The 26,789-nt window shown below is 43.2% G+C and overlaps 1 protein-coding gene across 2 annotated transcripts in view; it reads right to left on the bottom strand.

The window, feature by feature from the left end:
• Window positions 1-26,789, bottom strand: part of zc3h3 (zinc finger CCCH-type containing 3) — a 189,659-nt gene that overhangs the window by 36,448 nt on the left and 126,422 nt on the right. For both annotated transcript variants that reach the window (XM_034179398.1, XM_034179400.1), the window contains exons 5-8: window positions 4,381-4,544; window positions 1,819-1,894; window positions 1,336-1,491; window positions 1,181-1,250 (exon numbers count right to left, since the gene is read on the bottom strand). In XM_034179398.1, coding sequence (XP_034035289.1) covers window positions 1,181-1,250; window positions 1,336-1,491; window positions 1,819-1,894; window positions 4,381-4,544 — 466 coding nt within the window. The remainder of the gene's footprint in view (window positions 1-1,180; window positions 1,251-1,335; window positions 1,492-1,818; window positions 1,895-4,380; window positions 4,545-26,789) is intronic.

Below are 26,789 nucleotides of genomic sequence, written 5' to 3'. Positions count from 1 at the left end.
TAAAAATCTTGCAAGCGCAATAACATCTTTCGTAATTCTGCCATTGTCACCGAACCTATGTCTGCTAGGCATTGTGACCCCAAGAAGCCTATTGCTTTGGGGGTCAAAATGTCAAGGGTCAAAATCTGTACCTTGTAAAAAACCTTCTGCAGACAAGTGTCACTTACCAAAGAAGGCTTATCAATGTTTGCCCATGATACCATGGGTTTGTGCAGAACATGTGCTTGTTTTTAAAACATGTGGAACATTCTGCCGTTTAAGCAACTCTGCAAAAATTCACCTTCGGGGCTGAAGATGAATTTGCCTGCAGCATCATTTCTGTTTACATACAGTTCAGGGCCTTTTATGTCAACGCTCTGCAGTTTCATGCTGTGGTATTTTTCTGATCAATAATCAGGAAGACAGCGGCACAGCACAGGTCAGTTTAGGGGCCAAGTGGTCAGTGCACTTGGTTCCAAAACAGACAGTACCCGGTTGTAGACCACCTGTTGTCAGTGTGTTCCTGACACAGTTCAGCCTGACGTGATAACAGAATGAATGACACCAAAGAACAGCTAAACATATCAACCAGCAGGTTTGTGTGTCAAAGCCCACATGTAAACCCAGCCCAGGCTATCGATCTACGGCTCCACATTGTTCCTCCGGGATGTTCTTGGATGAATAAACTGCTGGTGCCGCTTGGCTTCTCCATGCATGTTACATGGAGATGTGTCATGAAGAGCGTTCAGTATAAAACGTGTGCCAAATCTACATATAGCTCCAACATATCAGACCGACTGTGGTGACCTGGATCCAAAAATGAAGGGAGCTGAAAGAACACCAATGGAATTCCAAGATACACACAAGTAGTGAAATCAGTTAAGTGACCTCAAAGAATCCATGAAGCCTGACAGGAACACACAGATAGAACTTTTTTGGTTTTGGTTTGCAAATTTATTCCGCAGCTCTGTGAAATAACTTCTCTGACTTTTAGGCTGCTCGTGTGTGTAACCCCTGCCCTGCACCCCTCATCGGCTCCGGCCTCGTCCCCTCTCTGTGTCATGGAAACGGGAGCCGTGCCAAGAACGTGAAAGCGATGCAGGATGTACTCAACAGTGTGTCACCTTACGCAATGAAACTCGACCCCGCCCTGTCAGGGAACACCCATAAAACTCTGACATGTCAGGCTGGTGTGTGTTACCTTCTCTTTAGCCACCTTGTGGGAGAACGGGCAGGTCCCAGCCACCGGTTTGCATGTCCCCCTCAGAAACCTGCATCAAACATCGGAGAGCAGTCTGAGAAGGCTGAAGCTCATCATGCCCCTGTGGAGCAGCAACTGATAAACGCGCAGGTCACCTGGTGCACACAGCCACTTTGTCCGGGTCGTGGATGTAGGGACAGCTGTTGCCGCGGTTACACTTTCCGAATCGGTTATAATACATGCAGTACTGTTTCTGCTGCTTCTTCTGATGAGCGTGTCGGATTATGGCGATGCTCCGCTGGACCGCACGGCTTCAGGGCAGGAGACAGACAAGCAACAGCAAGTTCACACAAGTTCACAAACACACACAACAGCTGCAGCAACTAATCTACTAATCAATTAATCAATGTGCGAGCGAGCTGGCTCTTATCGCAACACTGCTACATCCCCACAGCTCAGCGCCAACTTCACCAGCAGCAGAAATCAAGTGGGGAAAATACACAAACCAGTCTTTAATTTCAGGAAATAAAAGACAAAATGCTTTTTTTAATTAAATCAGTGGGTTGCTCATATTAAAAGTGGCTAATTGAAAATAGTTGGATGTGTAAAAAAACCTTGAACAAAGAAGACTGATTCACCTGGCCATCTGACGAGAGCTGAAGGTTCGACCCAAAGGCGAAGTAGGTGAACTCAGCGAGGGAGCGGCCCACCGTCCTAAATGCATGAAAAGGAGATAAACACACACAATTGTTAAGCTCTGTTTTGCTAGGGCGTCAAATACTTATTTTATGCAATAAAAGGCAAATTAATTATTTAAAAATCATACAATATGATTTACTGGATTTTTTTTTTAGATTCTGTCTCTCACAGTTGAAGTGTACCTACGATAAAAATTACAGACCTCTCCAGTCTTTGTAGGTGGGAAAACCTGCAAAACTGACAGGGGGTCAAATACTTATTTTCCCCACTATATATTTCAAGCTCTACATGGTCAGACTCCTGCTTACAGCCTTATTGTACCAGCAGGTCTCTAAGATCTTCAAGGTGACTTTGGAACTTTCTTTTGTGGATTTTAAGATCTGTTGACATGTGATGAAAAGCAGCTAAATACCCATTTCTTCAAGCTTGTCTTTGGGTAGTTTAATTCATCTACTTTTTATATCATGATTTTATTACCCTGTGAATCAGCGAAGCAGCAAAAGCAGAGTACTGTTTTCACTGGTGTGTGTGTCCCTGTCAAAAGTGGCTGGACAGATTGCCTTCAAACATGGTTGGAATACTGCATAGATAATTAGAGGTGATGAGGTTCTTGAGGAGTTTGGTCAAAGCTCAAGAAACATATCATCCAAAAGCACCTTTTTTTTGTATATCTCACCAACCAAGAAGCTGAGCTGATGGAAATATTACTGTGACAGATATTTAGAGGTAATCAGATTTTTGAGCAGTTTATTTAAAAGGTCAAGGAAAATGTTGCCAAAAAACACATTTTTTGTATAATCTAACCAATCAAGAAGCTTAGATGGATCAAATACTGTGGGAATATTAATTTGACAGATATTTAGAGGAGATCAGATTTCGTAGTAACTTGTTAAAAGGTCAAAAGTCAAGAAAAACATGATATGAAAAATACTTTTGTATATCTCAACAACCAAGAAGCCCAGGCAGATGATCTCAAGCACCTATTGATCAGCAAAATATCTGATTGATTGGTATGAATGAAGTCATAGATGTTCAAAAATACCACTAGAGACAGACAGATGTATGTTTATACTGCGGTGTGTAGAGTGTGGCTCAGATTCATTTATTGTGGATCAATAAATGAATTAATGACTTAAAGCAGGAAGATAAAAGGAGTCCTGAAATCTACATTCGGACTCTGAGCAGCATTTCATGTGTCCTCCAGCACGCTGTGATCGACAGCTAAAATAGAAACAACTCTGTCTAATTATTAACGGACCCGACAGGATATTTGGAGAGGGCAGCAGAGTTCTGTTCCTCAGCACACATTTGGCACCTCATAAAGGTGCTATTTAAGCAAAAAAAAAAAAAAAACACGGAACCAAACTTTTTAAAAAATCTATTCAGGTCTGATGTGGTAAGTTTCCAACTGTGTGCATAAATACTTTGATATCTGCCTGGTTATTTATACTGTGGTGGATTTACACGTCGGCCCCAAAGCCAAACGTGACACCCGGCTCTCTCTGAGCAGACCATAAACACTTTGTACACATTTCAAACAAACTCTAGAGCATAATGTGTTTGGACTGATGCTGGAGGACGCGAGATCAGACCTGAGGTGGTGAGTTTACAGATGGCACATGATCTTATTCGGACCTCTAATTTTGGAACTTTCTTCTGGCTGTGAAAGCGTGCGCGCCTCATCGAGTGTGCGTTCCCGGAGCGGAGCAGGATTACAGGCCGTTGGCACTGGACCAACAGCACATGTGTCGGGGAAGAGGTGGGATGTGCCGGGGAAGAGGTGGATCAGGACTTGTGGCCGGAGGACACCTGAGGCCTTTTACAGAGGATGCAGGAACGCGTGCGGGCGCGTTGGGATGCTGGTCACGGGGGAAGCAGCGGCTGAACGACAACGTGTATGTGGGAGCGAAAGTGTGAATGAGGTGGAGGCCGGTGTGGGCTTTAATCTGCACCGTCCGGTTCTGCAGACCCTCCCCCTCGCCACCCTGACAGATGACAGCTTTATTATTTCAGATGGCAAATCCAGCCAACTGCCCAAAGTCTATTAGAGTGTGTGCACACAGCCGCAGCCACTAACGCGAATAAACACTGCTGTATCACCTCAGGGTGCATGCACGCACGCACGCACGTATAAATCAACACGTTTTTTATTTCTTTCTATGTCTGACGGAGCTTTCCTGCTTTTGGTGGAGGCACACTCTTGTAGTTTGAAAGAATTAACTTAAACAAATAGAAATATTATCACCAATAACAATAAAAACATTTTTGTATATTATATATATATATATATATATATATATATATATATATATATATATATATATATATATATATATATATATATGCACACACAATAAATAATATCACCACCTATTAAGAGTAGAACTTAAATTCCTGCTGAAATGGTACATTTTCAGATGAGATGTTGGTTCTAATTTCTCGCGTCGTCATGTGTGAATCACCAGGAGCTCGTTAGCTGCTGCTGCTGTTGGTTTGTGTACCTGTTTGATTGATGGACAAACTGGTTGCCGTGGTGCGGGACAGTTTGTTGGCTGAAACCCGGTAAAGGGAATCGCCGATCCAACACATGTTGGTGCCTCTCCAGTGCTGGGTGGGTGACGGGTGCCTGTGGTGGGGGGCTCTTAGACGACTTTGCAGGAAGGTTCTTAAGGAGAAGAAGAAAACAAAAGACAAAAGACACCACATTAACATCTCTGGAATTCATTTGCACCAGCGGTCAACTCAACTCAACTCAACCTTTATTTGTAAAGCACGTTTAAAATGTCAGCAGTCGACCAAAGTGCTGAACACAGACAAGTCAAACGCTTGAACACAGCAGACTGAGGAGTTCAACCTCAACAGTGGAAGAACTATAACCAGCTCATAGCATCAGGTCATGGACAGGTCACCTAGCATATCTGAAGTCTAGGTTTACATCACCCTCATGCCTGTTGGCAAATCTGAGCCTCGATTTCATGTCTTATTTTTAACTCCAGTCCTTCTAGTCTCCAGGATGTGACTCCAATCACAGCCACTGGAGCTTGTAATTTCCCTCAAAGTAGTGATGGGCATCTTGCTGGCTTCCCTCATGAATCTCTTTTGTGCAGGCCTGATCAAAAGTGATTACACAACCCTCCAAGTAATTGTTATGTTTCAACTCTGATTGTATTTGTGTATTTAACGTGTGCGTCCTGGCCGTGTCTTCAGACTGCACCTAGGTTAATCTTAGGTGATCCTCCAGCCAACAGATAATCCTTTTGGGGCAAAGCACGACTCAGAAAAAGTAGAATTCTTGTTTCGCCATGAGTGTAATTCTGCAGCGTTCATCCTTTGGAGGGTAGAATGTGTTATGAAGGGGATGGGGAATGACAGCAGAGGCTCATCTATGGTAAAGAAGAAACCACAGGAGGGTCTTGTCTTTGGTCTAAACCCGAGGCAGCTCGTGTGGGGGGCAGGCACTTGGAACACCGATTATGTTCAGAAGGATTATTATTATCTAGCACCGCTGTGGAGGGAGCCCGGAAAACTCCACATTACAGTGGAGTTTTTTTTTTCCTCTCTGTTTGAGGTGTGGCTCCATCCAGATATGGGTGTGATGTCTGTCTCTGTGGCACCAGCAACATTTCCTGTATATTCGTTTTGTGAATTGTTTTGTAAACTGTGTCTGTATCATGGCCCAAGCAGAGGGTCGCCCCTTTGAGTCTGGTCTGCTTGAGGTTTCTTCCTCAAATCATCAGAGGGAGTTTTTTCTTACCACTGTCGCCTGTGTTCTTAGTCTGGGGGTCGGTAAAGTTAGATCTCGTGTGAAGCACCTTGAGGCAACTTAGTTGTGATTTGGCACCATATAAATGAAATAAATTGATATATAATAAAATCAGGGACTACAAGCTGCTGAATCATGGTTTCCAACAAGAGAACCACACCGGTGAAGATGGTATTATAATAATAGCAGTACTGCCAAAGAGATTAACCATATTCTCAAGGAAAAACAATGGAGACCTCTTCAGAACTGGAGGGTCTACAGAAGTCAGTAAGTAAATAAATCATATTTATAAAACACCTTTCAAGATAAAAATCACAAGGTGGTTCACACCAAGTGAAGTCAAACCAAGTCTGGGAGCATGTGCTCGTGCTGTGCTTTGCCACATCCACAACATCTTGGAACTGCCCTGGGTCCTGGATAGCAACCATCCAGGCAGACAATCAGTCCATCACCACATCTCTAAAATAACCATCTATCTGCTGCAATACCAGGTGTGTAATGTGGGCACTGCCTTGACCTTCTCAACACTCAGGTATCACACACAGAGAAAAGCGCAACACATCCAAAATGTCAAAGCTGATATTCCCTAAAAAATCAAACTGAACATAAAAATCAGTAAACATCCAATAAAATGAGACAGAAACAACTAATTGGTACTTGAACGCCAACTTAAAAAGATGAGTGCTCAGGCACTATTTGAACAAGTCCACAGAGTTCACAGCTCGTCAAGTGGTGGGCAAAAAGTTCCAAAGTATACTGACCACGACTGCATCACCGTTAGTTTTTAATCTAGACTTTGGAACAGAAACCAAGCCTTGATCGGAGGACCTCAAAATCCTACAAGTGCTTTGAAGTTTGGGAAGTTTGTTGCATATTTGACAACTCCTTGCTGGGTGGTTGGTGAGGTTAAACTTTTTATCCCGTGAAACGCTTTGGGTGACTTTTGCTGTGATTTGGTTCTATATAAATGAACTGAGCTGAGAATTCTGACTGGTGACATGTTGGTGCTTCCTTGAGGATCCAGCAGATGTTTCTCAGACGACAGACTACTACATCTGCTGACAGCCCAAGATTAAAAGTGACCAGACTTCCTGAGGAATTCTGCCTTTTGTAGTTACTTCCAAGAGCTTTAATGATGATCGTCTTGATGTTTTTGGTTTTTTATGGAGTTGATGCTAATTCGGTGTTTAGATGCTATCTGAGGATTTCTTTCACTGACAGAAAAAAAAGGATTCATGTGACGCTGAAGCCACAGGCTGAAAATTGTCCTTTCATATATATATATTTTTTTTTTTTTTAGCTGGAATTATTATCCCACTCATCCCACCCTCAGTTCCGCCCCTCTTTTGCCCCTCCACTATATCTCCTCACCCCATTTTATGTTTCCCATCCTCTCCGCTGGCCCCTCCCTTCCATGTCACAGCACTCTGTTAAATTGCTCCTCTAATGGAAAGGACGGCAGTGTGGAAATGGAGAGAATTGAAAAGAGGAGAGGAGGAAATCAATGAGATAATAGGCAGGGCAGGGGGCCAGAGTGGTGAGGTTGGCCCCTACACTGGAGCATACAGACCACACATGCAAGCATGCACACACACACACACACACACACACACACACACACACACACACACACACACACACACACACACACACACACACACACACACACACACACACACACACACACACACACACACACAGCTGCAGTGCGCACACGACACACAATCACAGGCCACTCGCTCTACACGTGCTTGTGCACCACTCAGAAGTCAGTTGACTTCTGCACGTGTGCAGCAGCAGTGGTGGTACGTGCGTGCAGCATGTATGGGGATGCTGGGCGGTGGTGGGGGGCGGTGCAGGGGTTATGGGGATAAATTGCGCTGTCCTGTCACTTCTATTTGGGGCGGATTGGGGCTGGTGTGCAGGGCGCCGCTGGAGGTAATTTGCTGCCGTATTTCAGATGGACTAGAAATGGGTTTAGAGTGAGAGTTCATGCCTCCCATTACTGAGAAAAGAGAGGGTTACCCCAAAACAACTGACACGGATGCTTAACGTGCAGCAACCCACTGAGCAGGGGAGCAATGAGACAAATATGAAGAAAAGAACAAATACCAGCCAGCAGCGGCGTTTATGTGCATGGCTTTCTTGACTGCATGTCATAACTCAGCTGCACAGACGCTCGGTTTCACTGATACAAGATCAGTGGCTGCCCTACACAGGGCAACTGCAGCCAGGGGAGCCATAATGGAGGTTAATGTTGGAGCGCTGACTGCCACCCAGGGAGGCTTAAACAAGGTGCGCACGGCCAGGGGAGCCACAGTGCAGGTTAATGGGGATATGACATGAACAGTTAACACAGGCTGCAGTTAACCCTGACATAGAGCTGCAGTCAGTGAGGGGGCCTGAGGGTGGAACCCCCCCCAGTCTGTGCAAAGCTTTCCACAGAGGGTTGGTTTGTTCCATTCTGACCTGCTCGTCTGTTTTCACAATCACACAAAGTCAGTTCAACACATGTTCCACCTTAAAATGCAGCTTTTCTTTAAACAGGTTTATACTTGGAGTTAGAGCAAAGGGGTCAGTGTGCCTGATTCCAGAGTGGGAGCTTCCTGGTTCAAGGCCAACCCTGCCCAGATAGTCACATAAGCAGTTTGCCCCCTTATCGAGTAGTTCTATATTCAAGTACCCTCTTACCAAGTAACCCATAACCAGTTTGCCCCTTATTGAGTAGTTCCATACTGAAATAACCTCTTACCAAGTAGCCCCATAACCAGTTTGTCCCTTATCAAGTAGTTCCATACTGAAATACCCTCTTACCAAGTAGCCCTATACCTTATGGTCTTCTTGTTTAATCATTTGAAACATTTATTCTCTGAACATAACAGAAAACTGACTAAGTAAAAGTTTTAGGGTGTGATAACTGCACACTATTCACTGAAAACCAATTATACGAAGAAACAGAAACACTGACTGACATTATTACACTTTGATTTAAGTAGCAACACATTTCCCACAGTGTTACAAATGATTAGAGAACCTATCTAAAGGTGGTTACATGTTGAGTAAGATGTGTTTTAATATTTACTAGATCCACAAAATAATTTTGAATTGAACTGAATTTTTGAATGAATTTTTATTTGGCACATACGTAACAAAAGAATCTCTCATAAAACAACAACAAAAAAAGAAAACAAAAGATAACAAAAACTCAAACATTTGCCCAGTTTTGTGTGGCCGAAAGGGTGTAGACTGAAGCACAATCTGATATTATGTGTTAATATTCATAATGTATTATATACACAACAACAACTTATGTATCATACAAAATATACTGAAAGAGATTGTCTATGAGAGCAGAGGTATTACAAAAATAAGAGAAGATGATCAGAAATACAGAAAAAGACTCGAACCACAGAGTAGTAACATCTATTCGAAGGAAGAGAAAAAAACCCTTCTCCTTGGACTCCTATGTGATGACCTTGAACTCTGAAGGGATATCGGCAATCAGATAAAGTCCAGGCCTCTGTGGTGCACAAATCCTCCAGTACCGGACAGTCGACATCTTTATGAGCGGAGCACTTTCAGCGCTGCACAGTGAACTCGTCTCTTGTGCAGCGGAAACCTCCAGAAGTCGTTTTTTATGACACTGTGTGCTGAACATGCTTTGGAGGATTTCTAGACTTTACTTTATCGACACTGAGGGACAGACAGGAAATGGGGAATGTGAGATGGGATTGACACTCAGCAAAGGTCGCCCAGGATGGGACTCAAACCCAGGGACGCTGTAGAATGCGTTCTGCAGCACTTCCATTGCATGCAGTAGCGTGCTGACTTTTGGCTGCAGCACAACTCAACAAATCTCCACTTTCAGTGTGCACATGTACCTCTGAGGAAAACTGCGCATGAACTCAAGCATTGCACAGTTTAAACAAACATTCAGTCAGTAATAAAATGAAAGAACCATGTTTTTGTCTCTCTAACCGCCCTGCAGTGAATTATAGTAAAGAGTGTACTGATGCGTAACGGCTGGGAATTTACACAACAGAGACTGAAGTGCTGTTGAATTGTGGAATACTTGGGAGTAAAATTAAAATTTCATATTTTTTAGAGTAATGTATATATACAGTCGTATGTTAATGTTTGGGCACCCCTGATAATTTTCATGATTTTCCTTTGTAAATCATTGGTTGTCTGGATCAGAAATTTCAGTTAAATATAACATATAGCAGACAAACACACTGATATTTGAGAAGTGAAATCAAGTTTCTAGTATTTACACAAAGTGTGCCATAATTATTTAAACAAAATTACGGAGGTGCATACATTTGGGCATCCTTTTCATTTTATTGATTTGAATACATTTAGCACTAATTATTGGAACAGAAAATGGTTTGGTAAGCTCACTGATCCTTGACCTCCTTACACAGGTGAATCCAATCATGAGAAAGGGTATTTAAGGTGGCCATTTGCAAATGTTTCTCCTATTTGCATCTCTTCTAATGAGTGGCAACATGGGAGTCTCTAAACAACTCAATGTAAAAATTTTACATTGACTTAGTTTTTGAGCCGTGCACCTCCACTCCTGGTCCCTGTGAGTGCTCGTTTTTCCTCTACTATGAGCCTCTAAACAACTCTCAAATGACCTGAAAACAAAGACTGTTCAACATCATGGTTAAGGGCAAGGATACAAAAAGCTATCTCAGAGATTTCAGCTGTCAGTTTCCACTGTGAGGAACATTGTGAGGAAATAGAAGACCACAGGCACAGTACTAGTTAAGGTCCGAAGTGGCAGACCAAGAAAAATCTTAGATAAGCTGAAGCGAAGGATGGTGAGAACAGTCATAGTCAACCCAGAGACCTGCTCCAAAGACCTACAACATGATCTTGCTGCAGATAGTGTCTATGTGCATCGTTCAACTATACAGTGCACTTTGCACAAAGAGATGCTGTATGATGCTGTAATGCAGAGGAAGCCTTTTCTGCGTACACGCCACAAACAGTCACTTGAGGTATGCTAAAGCACATTTGGACAAGCCAGCTTCATTTTGGAATAAGGTGCTGTGGACTGATGAAACTAAAACACTTGCTACCTACAGTAAAATTTGGAGGTGGTTCCATCATGCTGTGGGGCTGTGTGGCCAGTGCAGGTACTGGGAATCTTGTTAAAGTTGAGGGTCACATGGATTCCAGTCAATATCAGCAGATTCTTGAGAACAATGTTCATGAATCAGTGACAAAGTTGAAGTTGCGCCAGGGCTGGATCTTTCAGCAAGACAACGACCCTAAACACTGCTCAAAATCTACTAAGGCATTCATGCAGAGGAACAAGTACAACATTCTGGAATGGCCATCTCAGTCCCCAGACTTGAATATTATTGAAAATCTGTGGTGTGATTTTAAGTGGGCTGTCCATGCTCAGAAACCAACAAACCTGAGATGTTTTGTAAAGAAGAAACAACCAATGATTTATAAAGTAAAATCATGGAAATCATCAGGGGTGACCAAACTTTTACATACCACTATACTATACTCTATTTTGATATGAATTGAAATATTAAAACTACATGCTAAAACAGGTCTCTCTTTTTTTTTTTTACAGTTTTCTGGAGAAACCGCATTCAATTCCAAAGAAGTGAAATATTAAAGGATTATTAACCGAGCAAGCAAGGTTAATAATTTGTTTATTATATGGCTGTTCAGAGCTGTGTTTTCATCTTGTTGGTCTTCATGTCCACTTCGAGCTCATTTGCTGTTAATTCCTCCAGTTCAAACTCGTACGTGTACTAAAATTCGCTCGGAGAATGGTCCTCTTCATTGCTCATAAGTTCTTTGTTTGCCTTTTGTTTTATTTTATTTTTTTGCGCCGTGAAAATTGTAAACAAAGTTACACACGATCCGGACCAATTGTTATGGAAACAGTCTAATATGGGAAAATATCAAACCAGAAATCAGCCAATCAGAGTGCGTGTACTGTCGTAACCATATACTAATTCTAATTATTCTTTTGGTGGATAAAAACCACACCTGGATATTGAGAGTCTTTCTAGGCTACAGTCCTTGTAAATGTCCTTAACTGGAACTTAAACTGCACTATGTATTTCACTGAAAAACTGGTATGTCACATGACAACCTTTATTTGTCCCAGTGGACGAGTGATGTCATGTACCGTGTATTTTTGTCCCGTACTTTTTTCCCCATTAAACATATTAGCTTTACAAAAAAAATGTGTCCAAGATAGTGTAGTGAGTCCACGGCAGTTTCTTCATCAGATACTTAATTGGGATTTTTATGCCCCGTGCGGTGCTTGAGCCGCGAGGCGGGGGATATCGCATCCGGGTTGTCTGCTCGTCCGCCCTTCCGTCTGTCTGTCCGGCCGCAATTCGTTTGCCGCAACGAAGCTCGGCACCTATTGCTCGCAAAAACTTCATATTTGGTGGGTACATGCCTTGGGGGAGTACTTCGCATGGGTTCAAAGGCCGGTGACCTTGACCTACTTTTCAAGGTCACCAGTGGTCACAACTGTCAAATCCTTTGCCACAACGTAGCTCAGCAGCTATTGCTCACAGAAACTTCATATTTGTTGGATACATGCCTTGGAGGAGTACTTCGCATTAATTTGAAGGCTGGGGACCTTGCCCTACTTTTCAAGGTCACCAATGGTCACAACTGCCGAATCATTCGCCTGAAATTTGTTCGCCACAATGTACCTCGGCACCTATTGCTTGCAAAAACGTCATATTTGGTGGGTACATGCCTTGGAGGAGTACTTCGCATTGGTTCTAAGGCCGGTGACCTTGACCTACTTTTAAAAAATTACCAATAGCTGCATTTGTTCGAAGGCTACCGACTTTTTATGGTCACTGTTGGCCACATCCTCTAAATAAATATAATGTCAATCTCCAATTTTTCCACTGTGTATCCCAGTTTACATCAAACACATGAAGGTTCAACCAAATACCTACCCCACACATGTACATATTACTGCACTTTACATGGAAAATACACTCAACAAAAATATAAACGCAACACTTTTGGTTTTGCTCCCATTTTGTATGAGATGAACTCAAAGATCTAAAACTTTTTCCACATACACAATATCACCATTTCCCTCAAATATTTTTCACAAACCAGTTTAAATCTGTGATAGTGAGCACTTCTCTTTTGCTGAGATAATCCATCCCACCTCACAGGTGTGCCATATCAAGATGCTGATTAGACACCATGATTAGTGCACAGGTGTGCCTTAGACTGCCCACAATAAAAGGCCACTCTGAAAGGTGCAGTTTTGTTTTATTGGGGGGGGATACCAGTCAGTATCTGGTGTGACCACCATTTGCCTCATGCAGTGCAACACATCTCCTTTGCATAGAGTTGATCAGGTTGTCAATTGTGGCCTGTGGAATGTTGGTCCACTCCTCTTCAATGGCTGTGCGAAGTTGCTGGATAAAGTTGCTGGATATTGGCAGGAACTGGTACATGCTGTCGTATACGCCGGTCCAGAGCATCCCAAACATGCTCAATGGGTGACATGTCCGGTGAGTATGCCGGCCATGCAAGAACTGGGACATTTTCAGCTTCCAAGAATTGTGTACAGATCCTTGCAACATGGGGCCGTGCATTATCCTGCTGCAACATGAGGTGATGTTCTTGGATGTATGGCACAACAATGGGCCTCAGGATCTCGTCACGGTATCTCTGTGCATTCAAAATGCCATCAATAAAATGTACCTGTGTTCTTCGTCCATAACAGACGCCTTCCCATACCATAACCCCACCGCCACCATGGGCCACTCGATTCACAACATTGACATCAGAAAACCGCTCACCCACACGACGCCACACACACTGTCTGCCATCTGCCCTGGACAGTGTGAACCAGGATTCATCCGTGAGGAGAACACCTCTCCAACGTGCCAAACGCCAGCGAATGTGAGCATTTGCCCACTCAAGTCGGTTGCGATGACGAACTGGAGTCAGGTCGAGACCCCGATGAGGACGACGAGCATGCAGATGAGCTTCCCTGAGACGGTTTCTGACAGTTTGTGCAGAAATTCTTTGGTTATGCAAACCAATTGTTTCAGCAGCTGTCCTAGTGGCTGGTCTCAGACGATCTTGGAGGTGAACATGCTGGATGTGGAGGTCCTGGGCTGGTGTGGTTACACATGGTCTGCGGTTGTGAGGCTGGTTGGATGTACTGCCAAATTCTCTGAAACGCCTTTGGAGACGGCTTATGGTAGAGAAATGAACATTCAATACACGAGCAACAGCTCTGGTTGACATTCATGCTGTCAGCATGCCAATTGCACGCTCCTTCAAATCTTGCGACATCTGTGGCATTGTGCTGTGTGATAAAACTGCACCTTTCAGAGTGGCCTTTTATTGTGGACAATCTAAGGCACACCTGTGCACTAATCATGGTGTCTAATCAGCATCTTGATATGGCACACCTGTGAGGTGGGATGGATTATCTCACCAAAGGAGAAGTGCTCACTATCACAGATTTAGACTGGTTTGTGAACAATATTTGAGGGAAATGGTGATATTGTGTATGAGGAAAAAGTTTTAGATCTTTTGAGTTCATCTCATACAAAATGGGAGCAAAACCAAAAGTGTTGCGTTTATATTTTTGTTGAGTGTAGTACTGTGCACGGGGCATTTTGTGACAAATGTCTCTAGTTGTTTATTGTTGTTGTGTATTGGGCGGCACGGTGGCGTAGTGGTTAGCACTGGTACCTCACAGCAAATAGGTCATGGGATAGGTTCCAGGCCTTTCTGTGTGGAGTTTGCATGCTCTCCCCATGTCTCTGGACTGTGGCTGCTCACTGCCCCTAGTGGTTGGAATGTGTCTAACTGTAATTACGATGGTTAAATGCAGAGGACAAATTCTGTTGTATGTATGGACAATGACAATAAAGGCTCTACTCTATTCTATTGTTCTAGTCTAGTGTATGCTAATTATTTGAGTTCTTTTAGTACCATGCTGTGATTTTTGTGTATTGTCATAGTGTGCTCTATTTGAGTTCCTTTAGTTCCATGCTGTGATTTTTAGGTATTGTCAGAGTGTGCGCTAAATATTTTGAGTTCCTTTAGTTCCATGCTGTGATTTTCGTGTATTATTGTAGTGTGTGCTAATATTTTGAGTTCCTTTAGTTCCATGCTGTGATTTTTGTGTGGTGTCGTAGAGTGTGCTAATTACTTGAGTTCCTTTAGTCCATGCTGTGATTTTTGTGTGTTGTCGTAGTGTGCACTAATTATTTGAGTTCCTTTAGTTACATGCTGTGATTCTTGGAAACACCCTATATAAATAGCTATTATAATTACAACCCCAATTCCAATGAAGTTGGGACGTTGTGTAAAATGTAAATAAAAACAGAATACAATGATTTGAAAATCCTCTTCAACCTATATTCAACTGAATACACCACAAAGACAAGATATTTAATGTTCAAACTGATAGATTTTATTGTTTTTGTGTAAATATTTGCTCATTTTGAAATGGATGCCTGCAACACGTTTCAAAAAAGCTGGGACAGTGGTATGTTTACCACTGTGTTACATCACCTTTCCTTCTAACAATACTCAATAAGCGTTTGGGAACTGAGGACACTAATTGTTGAAGCTTTGTAGGTGGAATTATTTCCTAATTGTTGAAGCTTTGTAGGTGGATTTATTTCCCTTTCTTGCTTGATGTAGGACTTCAGTTGTTCAACAGTCCGGGGTCTCCGTTGTCATATTTTGCGCTTCATAATGCGCCACACATTTTCAATGGGCGACAGGTCTGGACTGCAGGCAGGCCAGTCTAGTATCCGCACTCTTTTACTACGAAGCCACGCTGTTGTAACACGTGCAGAATGTGGCTTGGCATTGTCTTGCTGAAATAAGCAGGGACGTCCCTGAAAAAGACGTTGCTTGGATGGCAACATGTGTTGCTCCAACACCTGGATGTACCTTTCAGCATTGATGGTGCCATCACAGATGTGTAAGTTGCCCATGCCATAGGCAACTTACACATCTGCTGGTTTTTGAACTTTGCGCTGGTAACAATCTGGATGCTCTTTTACCTCTTTTGTCCAGAGGACACGACGTTCATGATTTCCAAAAACAATCTGAAATGTGGACTCATCAGACCAGAGCACACTTTTCCACTTTGTGTCTGTCCATTTCAAATGAGCTCGGGCCCAGAGAAGGCGGCGGCGTTTCTGGATGTTGTTGATGTATGGCTTTTGCTTTGAATGGTAGAGTTTTAACTTGCACTTGTAGATGTAGTGACGAACTGTGTTAACTGACAATGGTTTTCTGAAGTGTTCCTGAGCCCACGCGGTGAGATCCTTCACACAATGATGTTGGTTTTTAATGCAGTGCTGCCTGAGGGATCGAAGGTCACGGGCATTCAATGTTGGTTTTCGGCCTTGCTGCTTACGTGTAGAAAGTTCTCCAGATTTTCTGAATCTTCTGATCATATATTATGGACTGTAGATGATGGAATCCCTAAGTTCTGTGCAACTGAACGCCCAGAAACACTGTTCTTAAACTGTTGCACTATGTTTTCATGCAGTTGTTCACAAAGTGGTGAATGGGTGAGACTTTTGGGAATGCTCCTTTTATACCCAATCATGACAATCACCTGTTTCCAACTGGGTGTTCTTTGAGCATTCATCAACTTTCCCAGTCTTTTGTTGCCCCGTTCCAACTTTTTGGAAATATGTGGCATGCATCCATTTCAAAATGAGCAAATATTCACACAAAAACAATAAAGTTTATCAGTTTGAACATTAAATATCTTGTCTTTGTGGTGTATTCAATTGAATATAGGTTGAAGAGGATTTTCAAATCATTGTATTCTGTTTTTATTTACATTTTACACAACGTCCCAACTTCATTGGAATTGGGGTTGTATTATTATCTACTACTATTTATCTACTACTACAAGCAACAGTTTAAGGTGCAAGTTCTACTCCAGTGTGACTTATACTTCGAAATAAAATACAGTACATCATGTGTGCTGCAAACCAGAGTGAGAAAGAATAACTAAAAGTTAGCGGGAAAGAATTTGAACTTCATAAACAATGCAAGAAAATATGACGAGAAACCAGAAATGGAGGAGGGGGCAAGGGCAAAGAAAGTCCCTAGTGACTCGTCAGCAAGCATGGTGTGTGTGTGTGTGTGTGTGTGTGGGTGCAGGTGCCTATGTGTGTTGTCTGACCATGCGATGCACAGATAAAGGAGAGGGCGATTCAGCACTACCGGCGCCGTTGATGAATGATCCGACTTTTGTTTTAGTGACAGGGAAGAAGTTGGAGGGTCGTGCGGCTGCTCACAATAATGCTGCCCTTGTCTTATTTGTCTGCAACCCAAGCATTAGTGAGCTCACATTGGGAAACAGTTACCCTTGAAACAGAACAGCAAAAACAGTCATCTGGCTAATTTCGGCTGTGAGGTGCGCTGCTGCACATCAGGCTGAACAAAGCAGAATCATTTCACATCCCAATCTGTCCCCCCCCCACCCAAAAAATATACAGTGGGGTAAAAAAGTATTTAGTCAGTCCCTGATTGTGCAAGTTCTCCTATTTAGAAAGATGATAGAGGTCTGTAATTTTCATCATAGGTACACTTCAACTGGGAGAGACAAAATGAGAAAAAAAAAATCCAGGAAATCACATTATAGGATTTTTAAAGAATTTATTTGTAAATTATGGTGGAAAATAAATATCTGGTCAATAACAAACAAGCAAGATTTCTGGCTCTCACAGACCTGTAACTTCTTCTTTAAGAAGCTCTTCTGTCCTCCACCTGTTACCTGTATTAATGGCACCTGTTTGAACTCGTTATCTGTATAAAAGACACCTGTCCACAGCCTCAAACAGTCCGACTCCAAACTCAACCATGGCCAAGACCAAAGAGCTGTCAAAGGACACCAGGAAGAAAATTGCAGACCTGCACCAGGCTGGGAAGAGTGAATCTACGTTAGTCAAGCAGGTTGGTGTGAATAAATCAACTGTGGGAGCAATTGTAAGAAAATGGAAGACATACAAGACCATTGATAATCTCCCTTGATCTGGGGCTTCATGCAAGATGTCATCCTGTGGGGTCAAAATGATCATGAGAACGGTGAACAAAAATCCCAGAACTACGCGGAGAGAAATGATGAATGACCTGCAGAGAGCTGGGACCAAAGTAACAAAGGCTACACACTACGCAAAGAGGGACTCAAATCCTGCAGTGCCAGGCATGTCTTCCTGCTTAAGCCAGTACGTGTCCAGGCCGTCTGAAGTTTGCCAGAGAGCATATGGATGATCCCGAAAAGGACTGGGAGAATATCATGTGGTCCGATGAAACCAAAATAGAACATTTTGGTAAAAACTCAACTAGTCATGTTTGGAGGAAGAAGAATACTGAGTTACATCCCAAGAACACCATATCTACTGTGAAGCATGGGGGTGGAAACATCATGCTTTGGGGCTGTTTTTCTGCAAAGGGGACAGGATGACTGATCCGTGTTAAGGGAAGAATGAACGGGGCCATGTATCATGATATTTTAAGCCAAAACCTCCTTCCATCAGTGAGAGCATTGAAGATGCAACGTGGCTGGGTCTTCCAAGCATGACAATGATGCCAAACACACCGCTCGGGCAATGAAGGAGTGGCTCCGTAAAAAGCATTTCAAGGTTCTGGAGTGGCCAAGCCAGTCTCCAGACCTCAACCCCATAGAAAATTTGTTGAGGGAGTTGAAAGTCCATTTTGCCCAGTGACAGCTTCAAAACATCACTGCTCTAGAGGAGATCTGCATGGAGGAATGGGCCAACCTGGTGAAGACTTACAGGAGGAGGAGGAGTGGCCTGTTACCACAGCAATCAGTGTGGATAAGAAAGGCCATGTCAGTGTGGACACAGAGATCATTTCTAGTCACTTGTTACATGTAATGTGGACAGTCAGTCAAGTGAGATCTGGTTTGAATCAGATTTGCAATAAATCCGATTTGAACTGGGAGTGTGAACAGGGCCAGAGATTCTATGTTTTCTATCTCTGGTTAAACGCAACCTTTTAACTTCATTAACTGGTAAAATGTCACCAAGCAAAGCGCATCTGTGTGTGGTCAAAGTATTGAATTTGCAGAGATATTCACTTATGGATACTAACAGATGTGATGTTTATGTCTCTGGTCCCTCTGGTTTTGAGATTGAGATGCCTTGGAAGATCTTAAGGACTCAGGAGGTCACTGGACAGAGGTGTTTAGTGATGCTGATACCTTTCCAGGGGAGGTCCAAGTCGTGAGGGTCCTGGTGCTTCCTGTCTTACTGTATAGTTGTCAGACTTTTATGCTAACTAGTGGCCTAAGGCAATGACTGGATGCCGTTGGTACTTGGTCTCTTTGGAGAATCCTCAGGTACTGCTGGAATGACCGTGTCAAACAAAGCGTTACTTTCAGACGGTCTGTGAGGGGTATCACTCACACTGCAGCTAGATTAAGGACAAGCCAAGCCACATTATATTATTTTCTTACTTATGGACCAGAAGACTGCTGTTTTTTTTTTTTTTTATGAATATAAGTCAGACAAATATATTTTCACTAATGAAGACCAAAGGGACTCGCAAAGACAACAGTGGTGAAGTCTACCTCAATGTAGACAAGTGGATAGTTAATAATGCCAGGCTGGTTATGTTAATAAAACAGTTACTAAGGTAACAAGGCTGTGGTCTACACTGTGTGGAGCAGGTAGCTCAGCGGATAAGAAGCTAGCCTGTCAATATGTAGACCAGGGTTTGAATACTGCTCATGCTACCCATCTATGTGCTTGGACAAGACACTTAATCTGTATTGGTTCAGTCCACCCAGCTGTACACCTGGGTACCAGTGTTAGGTGGTAAAGACATAATCTACATCTGACTGGCGTCCCGTCCAGGGAGGGACAACTCTCATCCGCAACACGATAGAGAATCTGGATATAAACACAGGCACCAATGGACCTCAGGGCCTATCTAAGGGTTACGCCTTCATCTTTTACATTGTGAGTGAAAATGTCAAATCTCTACCTTCCCCCAGGACACGCGGCAGCAACAGACGCTAGCTAGCATTAACTCAGCACATTAGCAGTCAATATGAGCAAGTCATGTTTCCTTTTATTTTTTCATTCTTATTGTCACTTTCACTGCGAGGGAGTGTCAGCTACATGTTTTTGGACATGCGACACATTTTTATGGGTGTGCTCCAACAGTGTGGAGGACCCCAGCATCTGGAGAAAGTCAAAGGGACGCTCAAGTGTCACCTGACTGTGGCAGAGAGATGACGACATTCAAGAGCTGGGGATGGACCAGTTGTCTGTCTGGGTGGTTGCCATCCATGGTGTGGTGGATGCTGAGACACATGACAACAGTGCATACTCCCAGATTTGTCTAATTGTCAACTGTACTATCAGAGTATCACATTCCAAGCCTGGTATCAAGAACTAAACTTCAGCATGAGTTGAATATGAAGAGTTCAGACACAAAACCCAGTAAGTCCAAAACTACAAATGTGAACATACAGTATCTTTTTAACTTTATTTATGGGAGTTTGTGAATTTTTCTAAAAGTTCCCATTTTAAACTGCATTTTCTCCATTAAAAAAAAAATGATTTACTGGGTTTTGCATCTGAACACTTCACAGTATAGTGTTACAACACTGGATGAAACCCAAACTCATTAAGTTCTTGAAAAAGCAAAAATGTCAAAGATGGCCAAGTTCAAGCTCCTCGAATTTGAGGATTTGTTGTTTATCTCTTCTTTTATGTCACTGTAAGATATTCAATTCAGTTTATTTATATAGTGCCAGATCAAAGTCTCCTCAAAGGACAGGTCTAACCTCATCAACCCTGTGAGCAAGCACATAGGTGACAGTGGGAAGAAAAAAAAACTCCCTCTGGTCTTTTTAGAAGATAAACTCCTTCTGGTTAAAACAAACAAACAAACAAACAAAAAAAAACCAACAACAACAACAACAAAAAAAAAAAAGAAATCTGAAGAGTGAAGTTGGGGTTTTGAAAAATTACAGTGGACAACTGTCACTATTTTCAAACAACTTATGATTAACTGAACACATAATCACCAGATGAATGGACATCAATCATTTGTGCAAAATGGACGTGAAAGCTGTTAACAGCACCAACATATCACAAGATAAGATGAATGAATTGGGGTTTTAAAAAAAAGAGGAGAAGGATTTGAAGGGAAGAAGAAAGCTCACTGATTGACTTTATCGCTGTGTCTCTTACATCCTGCTGTGATCGATACCGAGGCACTAAAGGAGATGAGCACCTTGACCCGGCATGTGGCCGTGGAGACATGCACACAGAATAACATTACACTTATTTTGGGGATTAACTGACTGTAACAACATTTAGAGGTAAGAAGTAAACACACATTATATTCAAGTGCAGAATTCTACACCAAACGATGGTACAGAAATCTAAACATTAAAGAGACAGAGAGCGAGAGCTCAAAGACAACAAACAGTGCTACAGAAAATTAAATAAGAGGTGGAGAGAGAAAAATATGGAGGCAGTGAGGAAAAAATGAAGGGACGGCCAGGCCATAATTTATCCTGCAGTGTGCATGCTTTACATTCAACTCCTGCTACTATTAATGGAGTTAATGTTCAGATTATATCTATTTTCTGGTGGCCGAGGCTGAAATACTGCAGAGATCCCCACCCCCCGCACTAAATCACCCAGCACCAGGTAAGAGGTTAGAGCGCGGCATGCTGGCCAGAGACCAGAGAAGGCCTTGGGTCTCCTGAGAGGGTTTTACTACTGATTTCAGCTCTGAAACATGATCCTAACAATGGTTGACTACAGTATGTTAGCAGAGCTTTACCACCACCACGTACATTATTGTAGGATAGTACTTGGACTAACAATATATAGACCAGGGTCCTCCGACACAATACTTCATCTGTACAGGGTACCAGCCTCAGCTGTTGAAGTAACTTGCAATGGACTGGCACCCACCAGTCCAGAGGGCATCATTGACTCTCATTCACTTCACGCTACGATACCTGGGGATACGTGCCGGCCGACATACGTAGGACTTACTGCTACTTTGAATAATTGAAAACTCACTACATCTGGGTGACATGACGACTCAAACATGTGTCAGCATACAAGTGGGCCAATGGATACAGCAGTTACAGAGACCAGAATCACCATGGTGGACTCAATGGATATCTGGTGCACAGCAGTGTTTGGTGATATCTTTGCAGGAGAACGAAGGTCCAAGTCCTTAGGGTCCTGGACACTAACCATGGACCATGTGGCAACTAGTCTTCCCAAGGGATTAATAAGATAAGACAAGATAAAAATCAACTTTATTTTTATCCCGAAGGAAACTATTTTGAGAGCTGAAACAATAGTGAACATTTTTTTAAAAAAGTACAACAAATTTACGCAAAATGATTGGAAGACATTTGCACTACATGTTCGACAACATTACACATAACTGTGAGTCACTGAATAACTGTTCATTATGTAATCATCCTGCAGAAGGGGTAGGAATTAAACAGTCTGATTGCCACATGTAGGAAAGACCTCCTGTGGTGTTCTGTGATGCACCTCAGTGGTCTCAGTCTATGGGTGAAGGTGCTCTGACAGGATGCCAGTGTTATCTAATCTAATCTCTAATTTCCCTGGGCATGATTCAGCATGCAGAAGCCTCAGTGTTGAGGACACCAGAGACCAGAAAAATGCCGAGGGGATACCCAGGTTTCACCTGGCTACAGCAGATAGATGGTGACTTTCCAAATGTGGGGACAGACCAGTTGTCTGCCTGGGTGGTTGCCATCCATGACCCACAGCAGTTCAATTGTATGGTGGATGTAGGGACATGCTGCACCAGCCCATCAGCCCAGACAGGCCAGTGAGCTGAAGCCTGGTCTTGGAACACCTGTGGAACTATCGGAACACTTCAATCAAAATGTCCAGGCATCTTTTCACTGCTGGGAGCAGCATCCAGGCCTCAGTGGTACTACAGACTGTTGCACAGCTTCAGTTTTGCTCTACAAGACGGATCCTTGTCTTCAAATTCATGGTTGATCTGTGCATAAATAAAGTGGCACAGCCACATTGCTGTCTTAAGTCGTGGTCACACTTCCAGCCATACAGCAGCAGAAGAATGTGACAGGCTCCAATTCTTGATTCTTGACCATTAGAGAAAGGAAGAACTGGTGGAACACCTTAATCTGGGCCTCGTTGACAGCAAAGCCCAAGAAGTTAGTCAGTCATGTGAAAATGAAAGATATAGAGCTGTAGATGTTTTTAGGATGGGGGTGGGGGTGGGGTGATGCAAAGTTCTCATGCAGAAATGGGGACAGACAAACTGCACTGTGGGGAGAGACAGACGATGGAACACCTGCTGCTCTGCCCCCATCTGCCAGAACTCTGCAACCACAAAGACGTGGAAATGTTCAATCCCCCAAACCAGGCCCTGCATCCTGCTCTGGATTGGGTAGGGTCGAGATCTGAGAAGAAGATTCTGAGCTCAACTCCAATCAATCAATTTAACATCTTCATTGCCATGATGGAATCTGTCTGGATTACCAGGTTAGATATCAACAAAAACGTCTATACCATGACGTGAGGTTGGGTCTGTGGTCTGGGTGAGGGACTCGGAGATAAGAGATGGGAACATATGAAGGTAGGGACCATGTGATCTGATAAGCCAAAGACAAAAAGCGACGCTCTGTAGTTAAGAGCAGAGAATCTGAGCTCACGCTCCACTCGACAGCTGAAAAGAGATAAAAGTGGAAGGTGTTTAGAGTTAAGCCCATAGATAAGAATGAGAAATCAAATCAAATCAATTTTATTTATACAGCACCAAATCACAACAAACAGTTGCCCCAAGGCGCCTTATATTGTAAGGCAAGGCCATACAATAATTACGGAAAAACTCCAACGGTCAAAACGACCCCCTGTGAGCAAGCACTTGGCAACAGTGGGAAGAAAAAACTCCCTTTTAACAGGAAGAAACCTCCAGCAGAACCAGGCTCAGGGAGGGGCAGTCTTCTGCTGGGACTGGTTGGGGCTGAGGGAGAGAACCAGGAAAAAGACATGCTGTGGAGGGGAGCAGAGATCAATCACTAATGATTAAATGCAGAGTGGTGCATACAGAGCAAAAAGAGAAAGAAACACTCAGTGCATCATGGGAACCCCCCAGCAGTCTAAGTCTATAGCAGCATAACTAAGGGATGGTTCAGGGTCACCTGATCCAGCCCTAACTATAAGCTTTAGCAAAAAGGAAAGTTTTAAGCCTAATCTTAAAAGTAGAGAGGGTGTCTGTCTCCCTGATCTGAATTGGGAGCTGGTTCCACAGGAGAGGAGCCTGAAAGCTGAAGGCTCTGCCTCCCATTCTACTATTACAAACCCTAGGAACTACAAGTAAGCCTGCAGTCTGAGAGCGAAGCGCTCTATTGGGGTGATATGGTACTATGAGGTCCCTAAGATAAGATGGGACCTGATTATTCAAAACGTTATAAGTAAGAAGAATTTTAAATTCTATTCTAGAATTAACAGGAAGCCAATGAAGAGAGGCCAATATGGGTGAGATATGCTCTCTCCTTCTAGTCCCCGTTAGTACTCTAGCTGCAGCATTTTGAATTAACTGAAGGCTTTTCAGGGAACTTTTAGGACAACCTGCTAATAATGGATTACAATAGTCGAGCCTAGAGGAAATAAATGCATGAATTAGTTTTTCAGCATCACTCTGAGACAAGACCTTTAACTCAGCCACATGGGGTGTGCAGCCAGTACATTCTGAGTGCCGGCCCCAAGCACGGATAAATGAGGAGGGTTGCGTCAGGAAGGGCATCCGGCGTAAAACAAGCTAACCCAACTATGCAGACTCAGAATCGAATTCCCACACCGGATCGGTCGCGGCCCAGGTTAACAACGTCCGCCACTGGTGCTATTGCCCAACAGGGTGCCGGTGGAAATTGGGCTACTGCTGGGCGAAGACGACGACGAAGAAGAGGAGGAAAACGTTGCCACGAACAGCGGGAGAGAAGAAAACTAGAAGGGTGGAAATGAGAGTGGGGACTTTGAATGTTAGTAGTATGACTGGTAAACGGAAAGAACTGGCTGATATGATGGAGAGGAGAAAGGTAGACATATTGTGTGTGCAAGAGACCAAGTGGAAGGGAAGTAAGAGCAGGAGCATCGGCGGTGGGTACAAGTTGTTGTACCATGGTGAGGAGAGAAAGAGAAATGGTGTTGGGGTCATTTTAAAGGAAGAGTATGTTAAAAGTGTGTTGGAGGTTAAGCGAGTGTCTGACAGGGTGATGAGTGTGAAGTTGGAAATTGAAGGGGTGATGATGAATATCAACAGTGCATATGCCCCACAGATAGGTTGTGAGATGAAGGAGAAAGAAGATTTCTGGAGTGTGTTAGATGAGGTGGTGGAGAGTGTGCCCAAGCATGAAAGAGTGGCGATAGGAGCAGACTTCAATGGGCATGTTGGTGAAGGGAACAGAGGTGATGAGGAAGTAATGGGTAGATATGGTATCAAGAATAGGAATGGGGAAGGACAGATGGTAGTTGATTTTGCAAAAAGGATGGAAATGGCTGTGGTGAATACCTACTTTAAGAAAAGGGAGGAGCACAGGGTAACATATAAAAGTGGAGGAAGGTGCACACAGGTGGATTAAATTCTTTATAGGAGATGCAAGCTAAAAGAAATCACAGACTGTAAGGTGGTAGCAGGAGAGAGTGTCACTAGACAGCATAGGATGGTTGTTTGTAGGATGACTTTAGAGGTAAAGAAGAAGAAGAGAGTGAGAGCTCAACAAAGGATCAGATGGTGGAAGCTGAAGGAGGAAGACTGTTGTGTGAAATTTAGCGAGCAGGTGAGAGAAGCACTAGTTGGAGGGGAAGCAATTTTGGACAATTGGAAGAGTACTGCAGATGTGGTGAGGGAGACAGCTAGGGCAGTACTGGGTATGACATCTGGACAGTGGAAGGAAGACAAGGAGACTTGGTGGTGGAATGAAGAGGTCCAGGAAAGCATAAGGAGAAAGAGGTTGGCGAATAAGTTTTGGGATAGTCGGAGAGATGAAGAAAGTAGACAGGAGTACAAGGAGATGCGGCGTAAGGCGAGAAGAGAAGTGGCAAAAGCAAAGGAAAAGGCATATTGCGAGCTGTACAAGAAGTTGAATAGTAAGGAAGGGAAAAGGACTTGTACCGATTGGCCAGACAAAGGGAAAGGATGCGCAGCAGGTTAGGGTGGTAAAAGATGCACATGGTAATGTGCTGACAAGTGAGGAGTGTGTGCTGAGAAAGTGGAGGGAATATTTCGAAGAGTTGATGAATAAAGAAAACGAGCGAGAGAAAAGGCTGGATGATGTGGTGAGAGTAAATCAGGAAGTAAAAGAGATTAGCAAGTAAGAAGTGAGGGCTGCTATGAAGAGGATGAAGAGTGGAAAGGCAGTTCGTCCACATGACATTCCAATGGAGGCATGGAAATGTCTAGGAGAGATGGCAGTAGAGTTTCTAACCAGATTGTTTAATAAAATCTTGGAAAGTGAGAGGATGCCTGAGGAGTGGAGACAAAGTGTGCTGGTTCCTATTTTCAAGAACAAGGGTGATGTGCAGAGCTGCAGTAACTACAGAGGCATAAAGCTGATCGGCCACAGCATGAAGTTATGGGAAAGAGTAGTAGAAGCTAGGCTTAGAAAACAGGTGAAGATCTGTGAGCAGCAATATGGTTTCATGCCAAGAAAGAGCACTACAGATGCAATGTTTGCTCTGAGAATACTGTTGGAAAAGTACAGAGAAGGACAGAAAGAGTTACATTGTGTGTTTGTGGACTTAGAAAAAGCTTATGATAGGGTGCCAAGAGAAGAGTTGTGGCATTGTATGAGGAAGTCTGGAGTGGCAGAGAAATATGTTAGGGTAGTACAGGACATGTACAAGAATAGTGTGACAGCGGTGAGATGCGCAGTTGGAATGACAGACTCATTCAAGGTGGAGGTGGGATTACACCAAGGATCAGCTCTGAGTCTTGTTTGCAGTGGTGATGGAAAGGTTGACAGATGAGATCAGACAGGAGTCCCCATGGACTATGATGTTTGCAGATGACATTGTGATCTGTAGTGAGAGTAGAGAGCAAGTTGAGACTAGTCTGGAGAAG

Source organism: Thalassophryne amazonica, chromosome 10 (assembly GCF_902500255.1).
Source record: "Thalassophryne amazonica chromosome 10, fThaAma1.1, whole genome shotgun sequence".
NCBI classification, from domain to species: Eukaryota; Metazoa; Chordata; class Actinopteri; order Batrachoidiformes; family Batrachoididae; genus Thalassophryne; species Thalassophryne amazonica.
The sequence above is the reverse complement of the archived record's forward strand: the minus strand, read 5'-3'. Positions and strand labels throughout refer to the sequence as shown.